Source organism: Phascolarctos cinereus, unplaced genomic scaffold (genome assembly GCF_003287225.1).
Source record: "Phascolarctos cinereus isolate Bilbo 61053 unplaced genomic scaffold, phaCin_HiC Scaffold_8;HRSCAF=390, whole genome shotgun sequence".
Classification (NCBI taxonomy): Eukaryota; Metazoa; Chordata; class Mammalia; order Diprotodontia; family Phascolarctidae; genus Phascolarctos; species Phascolarctos cinereus.
This window is the reverse complement of record NW_027556291.1, coordinates 41,141,970-41,153,581: the sequence shown is the minus strand read 5'-3', so window position 1 is coordinate 41,153,581 and position 11,612 is coordinate 41,141,970. Positions and strand designations below refer to the sequence as shown.

Sequence of the window (11,612 nt, the reverse complement as noted above, 5' to 3'; positions counted from 1 at the left end):
TCTATCCAATATCTTATGAGATGAGAGGTAAAATAAGGAAGCTGGAGCTATGCTTAGGGGCGACAGTACTTCCTTAGGGCAGGCCTGTCATCAAATATTGATGTAACCTCTCTAGGTATGTGGCAGTACACTGGGCAGGAGAGGGTTACTATGAACTGCTCTCAAGAACTGAAATGTGATGGGGTGCCAATTATAATCATTGTCTTTCTGATCCCACCTCCCAAAACATGCCTCTGACAGACCTGTCCATTTCCTCCCTTCTGCACAGAATGTGGGAAAAGACTGAATTCGACTATATCCCTTTATACCAAGGGCTCCTAACGTGGGGCCCACAGACACCCAAGGCATTTGTAGATTTCAAGGGATCCATCAATTTCAGGGGCAAAAATTGAATCTTTTCACTAACCTCTGAATGAAATCTCACATTTCTTGTGGTTGTAAATTTTTAATGAACCATAATTCTGAAAAGGGCTTTACTAGACTGCTAAAGGGATCCAGATTCAGGACAGAGAAGGCAAAGAACTCCTGCTTTTTTTCATGAGATCTCAGACCCTGAATACTTCCGTGGTGAACTGGTTTGGGATCACAGAGAAAGAACATGAAAAGGGGCCAGTCTCTATATAACAACTCCCTTTGTCCTCTGGGTAGGATGTACTCAGTTTGCCAAACCTACATACAAAGATTAATTTCATGTCCTAACCCTAAGCTGCATGAGAAGTTTTATATGATAAAATCCTACAAAGTAAAAACATATACAGTAAAATCCTACGAACTTGCTCTAACTTACAAAATCACTTCAAACTCAGTGAGCTTCAGTTTCTTCATCTGTAAAATGGGAGATAATGATACCTCTGCTACCAACTACCTCATAGGACTTTTGCAGGAGAAAGTGCTTTGCAATCCTTAAAGCACTTTACAAACAGGAGGTGGGATTCCTATGATTACAGTCATTCCCCAGCATCCTAAAGGATTACTACAGGAGCTAACTGGTAAATGGAGGCATACCCAGTGGGTCCACTGTTTCCAAATTTCCTCCATCTACTTCATCAGCAGCATCCCCGTCAATAGCCTCATTCTTAGACTTTTCTTCACTCTGTAACCAAGCAACACAACACTGGGCTCAGGAACTCTTTGCTATTAAACCATCTCTGTTACTTCAGTATTCACTTTTATAAGGTAATTGAGTAGTTTCTTCATTTAGATTAAAGGCTAATCACCTATGACTTGAAGGCAGGATGTGGCCCATTTAATGAGTCCCAAGAGAGCAGGCATGATGGTAGTGGCTGGATTGCAGGGGTAGTTTCAGTCTGGACAAGCAACCCTGGAATTTCGGGTTCAGTCACAAGTAGCGGGAATAACCCGGTAAAGTGATGTATATTGAGACACTGGCCAGGTGATTTTTCCATGACAAAAGGGAAGATGCCTCTGTCCTAAAGAAAAACACCTGGTACTCAGTTTCTCTGGGAGGCAGTGCTTACTGCCTGCAATTACACAAGGGCATTGTTTTTCAGAAACAGGCCAGGGCAATGAATCAGAAACAGGAAAGATATAGGAAAATATATACAAACTTTCACACATCACAAAAAGAGACTTCCAAGTAAGAGCAGGCAATTCTGAAGGACACTGCAAGGCTCTGTCACTTCATAACGTGGCACCCTTATATCACAACTTCATTCATTCAGAGGGCCAGCATGATGCAGTGGAAAGAAATGCCACAGAGTCAAGAGGCCGAGATGTGACTCTCAGCTTTGGGACGTTGGGCAAGTCATTTCTCTGAGCCTCAGTTTCCTCACCTGCAAGATGGTGATGATGAGATGAGAGGATTTAGAACTCAATTCCAAGCCAGATCATCTGACTCCAAAGCCAGTGCCCTTTCCAAACTACAATACCTTAGAGGCAAGTTTTATCATTTCACTTATATTTAAGGAGAATATGTCTGAATGCAGAATTTAACAAAACCTTTTTTAAGTGAGCACCTGTGTGGTGTAATAGATAGAGAACTTAACCCCAGAGGCAGGAAGACCTGGGTTCAAATCTCCCCCCCTTGGATACATCTTGGCCATGTCACCATGCTCTAGGTCAGAGGCAGAACCCCGGCAGGCAGAACCAGATTAAAACGTAACTAAACAGTTACCAAAATAAATAGAAATACAAATTGTGGTTTTCTAAGTTAACATATGGTACACAGGGATCGTGCTGTTCAGTTCAGCTGCCCCTTTTCTATTTGAGTCTGACTCCACTGCTCTAGGCAGCACTCTAAGGTGCCAACCTATAATGGTAGGGGGAATTCTGGGTAGCCAAGAATTCTCTAGTCCAGTGAAACCACAGGTCCAACCCCTATCCTATTCCCCTAAGCATAGTGTAACAACTTCATTCACCTTACTACAAAATTTAGCCTCTGATTTTTAAAAAAGAGCATGAAATTATCAAGTTTGCAGCGAGAATTCTAGCACTTAACAAGCTGAGATTAAAGAAAAGATATCTTGATTTCACTTGCTTTCTGGGAGGGCTAGAAGGTCCCCTCCTCTTTCAGTCCTTTGTCCCTGTAGAATAAAAACTGTCCTGATCCAAACTGGGTTAGGCACAAGGATGATCAAAAGAGAAGGCAAGTAAAGCAGGGAGAGATTCCACAGCTGTTTTAATGTTTCAGATCTCCTTTGGGAAGAAAAGCTGATGAGTAAAAATGAATTCCTAAATAGGACCAAAGCAGTCAGCATCACTCTGATTATTCAGAGACCCTGAACCTCCAATGTTAAATGAGTAGGATCATAATTGCAGACTGCAAACTTCACAGTGCCAATATTACTACGTACTTTCCCTCAACTACCTGGTACAATAACTGGTAGTAAAACCACTGTCCTCATTTATAAGCAGGGAAATTGAGGCTCAGAGAAGTGAAAGAACTTGCCTTCAATCACACAGCAAGAATTGTGGGAGTTAGGATTCAAAAGGCTTTGTAAGCCTTCAGTCAATAAGCACTTATTCAGTGCTTACTAGGTGCCAGCTATGTCCTAAGCACTGGTCATACAAAGAAAGGCAAAAGTAGGGTCCCTGCGCTCAAGGAGCTCATATTCTGATGGGGGAAACAACATACACACACCTGTTCAAACAAGAGAAAGAGCATAAATGAAAAGTCATCTGAGGGGAAATGTCACTTGGAACAGGGAAAACTAAAAAAGTTCTTCAGAAGATGGGATTCGAGCCCAGTTCTGAAGGAAGCCAGAAGAATAGTAAGCAGAGGTAAGGGGGGAGAACATTCTGGGCATGGGAACGCAGCCTGGAAAATGGCACAGTGTTAGAAGGTGGAGTTTCATTTCTAAGAAACAGCAAGGGGGCCAGTGTCATTGGAACATAAAGTACATAAAGCATGAGGAGACTGGAAAGGTAGAAAGGATCCAATGGGAGATCTGGGAGTTCTGCCTGGAATTTATTAAGCAGGGGAGGTAACGTAGTCAGACCTGTGCTTTAGGGAGATCACTCTGGCACCCAATAGCAGGATAAGCTAGAATGGGGAGGGACTTGAGGCAGGCAGTCCCACTGGCAATAGTCCAAGTGAGAGGTGATGAGGGCCTGCACCAGGGTAGGGGCAGTGGCATAAGAGAAGAGAGACAGTATTCCAGACATGTTGTGAAGGTAGAAAACAAGACTAGGGACAGATTGGATACATGAGGTAAGCCATGACACTGAGGAAGCAGACCTGGGTGACTGGGAAGTTAGGTGTACCCTCAACAGTAATAGAAAAGTTAAGAAGAGGGAAGGGTTTGGGAGGAAACATAATGGATGATAAATTTTAAGGTGTTATATAAGCGTGAGTTAACATTAATCGATTTATTGGACTGAATAACATTTGTCCAGGTTACAATTCATCAGCATTTCTACCAGAGTTATATAAGCACATTTTCAATCTGCTATTCGTAAGCAGTACTGATACAATTTTCATATGGCAAGACAGCTAAAACTCTAAGGCTGGAGTTCTTAGTGGGCATCAATGACCTTTTTTTTTTTTTAGTATTTTGCTAACTGAATTTCAACATCATTGGTTTCCTTTTGAACTTTAAACATTTGTAAACACGATTCTGAGAAGGGGCCCATCAGTAGGCATCGCCAGCCAAAGGGACCCAGGACCCAAGAAAGGTTCAGATGCCCTGATCAAGGGTCCTCGTGGGGTTCCTTTTCCCCAGGCTTCCTCATTTCAATGCAGTTAATTCAACGAGCATTTAGTGAGCACTTATTAGATGCCAGGCATTGGAAATATAGAGACAAAATTAAAACGTTCTCTGTCCACAAGAAGTTTATATCCTACTGGGGACAAGCAACATGCACACAGATAAGAAAATGTCAAACAAATACAAAATGATTTTTGGGAGGAGGGAAGTGGCAACCCTCACCACTTGGAGAAGCTGGAAAATTCTCTTGTAGGTGGTGGCCAAGGTGAGGAGGGAAAGAATTTGAGGTATGTGGGACAAGCAGCCCAAAGATGGGAGACAGAGGTCGTGTATGGGACATAACAAGTAGGTCAAGTTCACCTGAATATGGAACATGTGAATGTGTAATCTGACCCAGCTGATTGAGAGATAAGAAGATAAACATCAACAGGAACAGCCCCACCCCCTCAAAGAGGCTTACCTGCTCAGAATTCAGTTCAACCTTTCTGGTTCTTCTCATAATTTCCTCAATTCTCTATTAGGAGAAAAAAATATAACTATACATCTCTAAAACAGAACTATAAAACAGCTATAAAAATAAATTGGTAGAACTGAAACAGGAGGTTGTTAAATTTATCATCTTTGGCAAGCTGTTTCCTCGTCCTGTTTCATTGTCCTCTTCTGTCAAATTGATACAAATGACCTAAGAAGCTGGGACCCTAATTTCCTTCCTTACTGTTCTGATTATATAGCACTCTGAATGCCAATTGCCTCGTTTCTCATTTTAATTTAGCAAACCAAATGATAATTTTCACATATAGTTTTTGCAGAACAGAAAGATCATTATTTAGCATAAGTAAAGATTATTGCCAATAAATAAGAATTGACGTTTTTGAAGTAATCTCAAATTATCTTACCAGCTAAGACACGCATATTAACAACAGTAGCTAATATTTTATATAGGGTGTATCAAAAATTTTAGTGCAGTTGTAAGCTTACATAGCTTACAACTATACTAAGACCTTTGGGACACCCTGGATAGTGCTTCTAAGTTTGCAAAGCATTTCAGGTATACTATCTCATTTGATTGATTTTCACAACCACCATTATTATCCCCATTTTAGAGATAAGGAAACTAAGGCTGAAAGAGGTTGAGTGACTTGTTTGGGTCACACAGCTACAAAGTGTCTGAGGCAAGACTCGAACTCATATCTCTTTGATTCTAATTCTGGCACCTAACTACCTCTTTAAATTTAGAGTACGTGCTCCTGTGTCACGCACTGTGTGTAAGAAACTTTGCTAACAGACGGAGAAATCATAAAGGAAATCTAGGAATGCATTTTAGGACTTGGATTCTCTTGGCATGACACAGCCTCCTTCCCCTCCAAGATAAGGTTGACTGTGGCCCCCTACTTTCTCAGCCTGCTCAGGGCACTCAGGACACAGAGTCCAGGGATAACTGTCCTCATCCTCAGGTGACCAAACCTTGCAACCCCTTGGAATGTAGGGCCCAAGACCTGGCCTGCCCATAAGAAGCTCATACCTAAGCCAATACCATTGCTTTCTCCTCAGCTGTTATCAAAACTGCCCTTGTGTCAAGGTGCTAAGTTTCCTCAATTCTTTCCATGGCCAAGGCCCTTTTTAAAAAAAAAAAGAAGCTTTATTTCCAGAGGATTCTATTACTGGAGGTACCACTATAACGACTCCTCCCTCCCCAACGGCACAGACAGCTACCAATATTCCACCAAGTACAGAGGAGGAAGGGAAGAGAAGAGCATTTTCTCCCATGAAGGGCCATCCAAGGCCCCTGTCAAGAAGGTGGGAAGAGAGGGGCAGCTAGGTGGCACAGTGGACAGAGCAATGACCCTGGAGTCAGGAGGATCTGAGTTCAAATCTGGCCTCAGAGACTTGACACTAGCTGTGTGACCCTGGGCAAGTCACCTAATGTCATTGCCTAGCCAAAAAAAAGAAGGTGGGAAGAACAGGGACACGGCATTTGCCTGCTGGCCCCAGCAATGATTGTTCTACCAAAACACTTTGCCCCAACACCTGACTGACCTTTTTCCTCTCCAGACGTTCTTGAATACTCTGCTCCATGATCCTTTCCCGCTCCCGCCTCTGCCTTTCAGCTTCTTCCTGGCTTTGGCCTCAGCTTCCTCCTTCTATAATAAGTAGGAAAACAGCATCAAGGACACACCACTCAGTTTCAAGAATTCTAAATGCAGTAGAAGAAGAGCTCTGGAATCCAGTCACTCAATGAATTTGGTGACAACAGGACTACTACAAGAGCATTAAGTGGGCCCTCAAGAGCATGACATTTGATAAAACAATGCCACAGAGTGCAGCTGGTTCCACAGGAACAATGTAGATCCATCATACGCAATATGTCAGCTGTAAGCAAATTGACACTTGGGGAAGCTAATGTTGCTGGAACAAAAGCCCAAGTCGTATTGTCAGCCATCAAATTAGTACTCTGGGTGAGAAGTCAAATGACACTACATTGGGTCATGATGCATTAATGATATTACAGCAAGATGACACTGGCTGGGGCACTGTTGGGCAGAGCATGCTTGAGTACCACACACAGATCAAGATCACCAATTCTATAAAACATGAGGGTACAATAAAATATGACTAACGCTAAAATGATACTACCGAATAGAATTTCATCTTTATCTGAGACTCCAGATGGTACCTCAGGCACTTGTAGGGTACTAGGGTCATCATTAAGAACATCAGTCATCACAGCACTGTAAGTGTGGAGTGATAGGAAAGTTTGGGTTACTAGAACTCTGAATGAATCAACTTTTATTGTAATTGTATGGTAAAACTGAAAATCTTTCTTATTACACCAATATAGCAGTTTTTATGGAAAATCTGAGCCCTCCACTAATATGCTAAATCAGAGCCAAAATTCCTAAATCTCCCAGTAGTGCTTAAAAGGTTCTCAGTGCGAATGTCATTTCTACAATACAGCTAATTCCATTTTGCAAGGCTTAAGACTAAGAAGAGAGAGGTATGAAGTGGATTGTTGGGAATAAAAATCCCTGAGAGACCAGTGCCAGACAAGGGAATTAGGCTGACCCATTACAAGTTCATAATGTTTATGCTCCATTCCAGCCAAACTAGAATATTCCCTGTTCCCTAAATATGGCCTGTAATTCCTTGCTTTTGGGTCTTTGCTCATGCTAAGCCACAGATGAGAACTGCCTTCCTTGTTCTGGGCAATGCTCATCTCCACCTCTTTCCCTATTATGATCACACCTTCTCTTCTAAGCTTCAGGTTGAAGGCCACCTCGTGCCCATCATGATCACCTGGCACTCTACCCTCCTTTTAGACACATCTCATATTTATCTGTGGGTGCATCTTATAGCCTGGCTGCTTGTTTGTAAGCTCAAGAGTAAGTGGGAGTAACTTTATTATCTCTCCTTTTCTCCTGGTGCTCAGAACAATGCAATTGATTGTACATACGTATTTGCTGAAGGAATTTCAACTAGACCTTTGCCACTGGCTTTGTACTCTAAGCTATGAGCCAAAGATTTGGAAATGTTCTTTTCCTCTTTATTTAAACCCCCACTCTTTCATCTTTGTCCCATCTCTGCTTTCAAGAGGATCTTATCTCTCATTTAACTGAAATGGACATGCTGCCTCAGTGATCTTCCCAATTCCAATCTTGTTCAACCTTTAAAGCCACCTCCTCCAGTCTTCTCCTACCAGTCCAGATCATAACGTTCACTTCTCTGACCTTCAGCGCTTATACTTTATCCCACACATTTTGGTTCTCTATTACACATTGTCTTGTATTCTTCTCTAATTGTTTAAGTGTCTTGTCTATCCAACAAGATTATGAGCTCAAGGAAAGAGGCTATTTCCTTCCTTCTTTCAACAAATGATTACTTCTTGATAAAACTGTCTTCACAAGCACTTAATTTCATGGGCCTGAGACAGTAACTATTATAACTAAAAAATACTTGGAAAAACAGTTGATTTCAGTTTTCTCTTTTAGTCTGGTGCTCAGATCAGGTCACAGACACAACCTGTGTGAGATAACTTCCAAATAGTGCTTAATTTTTAAGGTTCCTGGGTAATGAAAGTATAAAAAAATCTAAGCATAGAATTCATTGAACATACAAGAAGACAGAGTACTAGGTAAGACATGCGCTACACAGAGCAGACATCAGGATTATTAGTGAGCACACAGGACTACTGCTATTTGCTAGGCAGAGAGCTTAGCACACCTGCTGCTGGAGTTCAGCCAGACGCTCCTGCTCTTGGGCCCTGCTCTCGTCTATCTTCCGCTGCTGTTCTTCCAGCGACCTTGTTGCCTCAAGTTGACAGAACTCAGCTTGCCTTTTTTCCTCGTCTTCAATGGCTTTCTTCTCAATATGCTCATTTACTTTCCTAATTACAGAAGCAGAAAATTTACAGATTCACTAATCTTGAAATGGATTTTGTTGGTATTTCCTTTTCCTAAAATATGGCTCCAGAAGTGTTTTTTAAAAACACAGCCAAAAGCCTCATTTACAGGATCACCCTCTACTTTCGCACTTTCCTGTAATTTACATTAGTGTCACTAACACTCTTCCCTCCCTCCACTGCCCCACCAACCCTTTTACATCACTGGAGTAGATGTCAAAAGAACTGATGTGAATCTAGGCCTTGCCATAAACTAACTCTGTGACCTTGAAAAAGGCCTCATAAGGAAAATGCCTTCATCTGCTGACCAGGGATGACAGCATTTATACTAACAGGGTAGTTGAGAGAAGTACATGAGAATATATGTGAAAATACTAATAAATAAAATTTGTGCTTGTGCCTATATTTGCTACACAAAAGAGTTCGATTGTGGAAGAAGAGGTAATAAAGGACTGAGATTTTTTTTTATGATTGCACACTACTCCCATTTTTTTTTCTTCAGGGAAACTGGTTTAGAAGAGAAGATTGATTCTTATACAAATATCTAATAATAACCGATTTTGCTATGTTGTTGTTGAGTCATTGCAATCACGCCGAACTCTCTGTGACCCCATTTGGGTTTTTCCCACACAAGGATACTGAAGCCATTTCCTTCTCCAACTCATTTTCCAGACGAGGAAACTGAGGCAAACATAGATAAGGGACTTGCCCAGGGTCACACAGCTATTAAGTGTCTAAGGCTGAATTTGAATTCAGGTCCTCCTAACTCCAGAGCCGGTGCTCTAACCACTGAGCCACCTAACTGCCTCTGCATAGTGTGTTAAAATTTACGAAGCACTTTACATAAAGTATCTCACTTGAGCCCCATAACAACCCTATGAGGTAGGTGCTACAGTTTTTATCACTACTGTGCAGAAGAGGCAACTAAGGCTCAGAAAGGTTAAGTGACTTGCCTATGGTCACACAGCTAACAAGTGGACTCAGATCTTCTTCTGTCTATTGTATTCTGGGCTTCCTCTCAAATTTTACCGTCCACTAATTTAAATGATAAACAGTTCTAAACAATGTTATGCATATTCTCATCTGTGTGCCTTTGCTTATGAAGATGCCCTTCCCTTCATCCTTCTTACCTAGCTTTCCAAATCTCACTCAATTTCTTACTCCACTCAGAAGGTATTAATTATTCTCTACAGTTCCCACAATCATACCACACAATGTAACACAATCATACTCTCCTGTATAGTCTAGTAACTGTTCTTGTAAATCATCAGGCCTAGGAGCCAGTATAATAAAAATGACAATTCTACCTAAATCAATTTACTTATTCAGTGCTATACCAATCAAACTACCAAAAATTATTTTACAGAGCTAGAAAAAATAATAACAAAATTCATCTGGAAGAACAAAAGGCCAAAGAATATCAATGAAAAAAAAATTTGAAGGAACATGGTCTAGCCATAAAAGATCTCAAACTGTATTATAAAGTAGTAATCATCAAAATTATCTGGAATTGGCTAAGAGATAAAGTGTTGGATCAGTGGAATAGAGTAGAAATATAAGACACAATAGTCAATGACTACAGTAATCTAGTGTTCAATAAACCCAAGGGCTCAAGCTTTGGGGGCAAGAACTCACTAATTTGACAAAAACTGCTGAGAAAACTGGAAAACCGTCTAGCAGAACCTAGGTATAGGCCAACATCTTACACCATATACCAAGATACGGTCAAAATGGGTACATGATTTAGACATAAAGGGTGATACCATAAGCAAATTAGAAGAGCAAGGAATAGTTTACCTGTCAGATCTATGCAGAAGGAAAGAATTTATGATCAAACAAGAGATAGAGAGCACAAGACATAAAATGGATAATTTTGATTATATTTAATTTAAAAGGTTTTGCACAAACAAAACCAAAGCAAGCAAGATTAGAAAGGAAAGCAGAGAGCTAGAAAACAATTTTTACATCAAGTGTCTCTGATAAAAGCCTCATTTCTCAGTTATATAGAGAACTGAGTCAAATTTATAAGGATACAATTCATTCCTCAATTGACAAATGGTCAAAGGATATGAATATAGGCAGCTTTTAGATGAAGAAATCAAAGCTATCTATAGTCATAAGAAAAAATGCTCTAAATCACTATTAATTAGAGAGATGCAAATTAAATCAACTTTGAGGTACCACTTCACACCTATCAGATTGGCTAATATGACAGAAAAGGAAAATGATAAATGTTGGAGAGGGTGTGGGAACATTGAGACACTAGTGGTAGAGCTGTGAACTGATCCAACCATTCTGGGGAGCAATTTGGAACTATGCCCAAAGGGCAATCAAACTGTGCATACCCTTTGATTCAGCAATATCACTACTAGGTTTGTATCCCAAAGAGACGATAAAAAAGGGAAAAGGGCCTACATGTACAACAATATTTGTAGCAGCTCTTTTTGTGGTGGCAAAGAATTGGAAGTTGAGGGGATGCCCATCAATTGGGGAATGGCTGAACAAGTTGTGGCATATGAATGTAATGGAATGCTATGGTGCTATAAGAAACGATGAGCAGGTAGATTTCAGAAAAACCTGGGAAGACTTACATGAACTGATGCAAAGTGAAGTGAGCAGAACCAGGAGAACATTGTACACAGGAAGAGCAACGCTGTGTGATGATCAACTATGATTGACTTAGCTCTTCTCAGCAATACAATGATCCAAGATAATTCCAAAAGACTCAGAATGGAAAATGCTATCCACATCAGAGAAAGAACTGATGGAGAACTGAATGCAGATCAAAGCATACTATTTTCACTTTATTTTTCATTGTATTTTTCCTTTTGCAAACTGTAAGTTTTTGCAAACTGTTTCTTCTTTCACAACATGACTAATAAGGAAATATGTTTTACATGATTGCACATATATAACCTATATCAAATTGCTTACCATCTTAGGGAGGGAGAAGGGAAGGGAGAAAATTTGGAAGTCATAATTTTATTAAAAAAAATGACTGTTAAAAAATTTTTTTACACGTAATTAAGAGAAAATAAAATATTATTTAA

At 40.5% G+C, this 11,612-nt stretch overlaps 1 protein-coding gene across 1 annotated transcript in view; it reads right to left on the bottom strand.

The window, feature by feature from the left end:
* MAP7D3 (MAP7 domain containing 3) overlaps positions 1-11,612 on the bottom strand; it is a 116,601-nt gene that overhangs the window by 35,778 nt on the left and 69,211 nt on the right. The window contains exons 15-16 of the mRNA XM_078147730.1: positions 8,385-8,547; positions 6,287-6,307 (exon numbers count right to left, since the gene is read on the bottom strand). Coding sequence (XP_078003856.1) covers positions 6,287-6,307; positions 8,385-8,547 — 184 coding nt within the window. The remainder of the gene's footprint in view (positions 1-6,286; positions 6,308-8,384; positions 8,548-11,612) is intronic.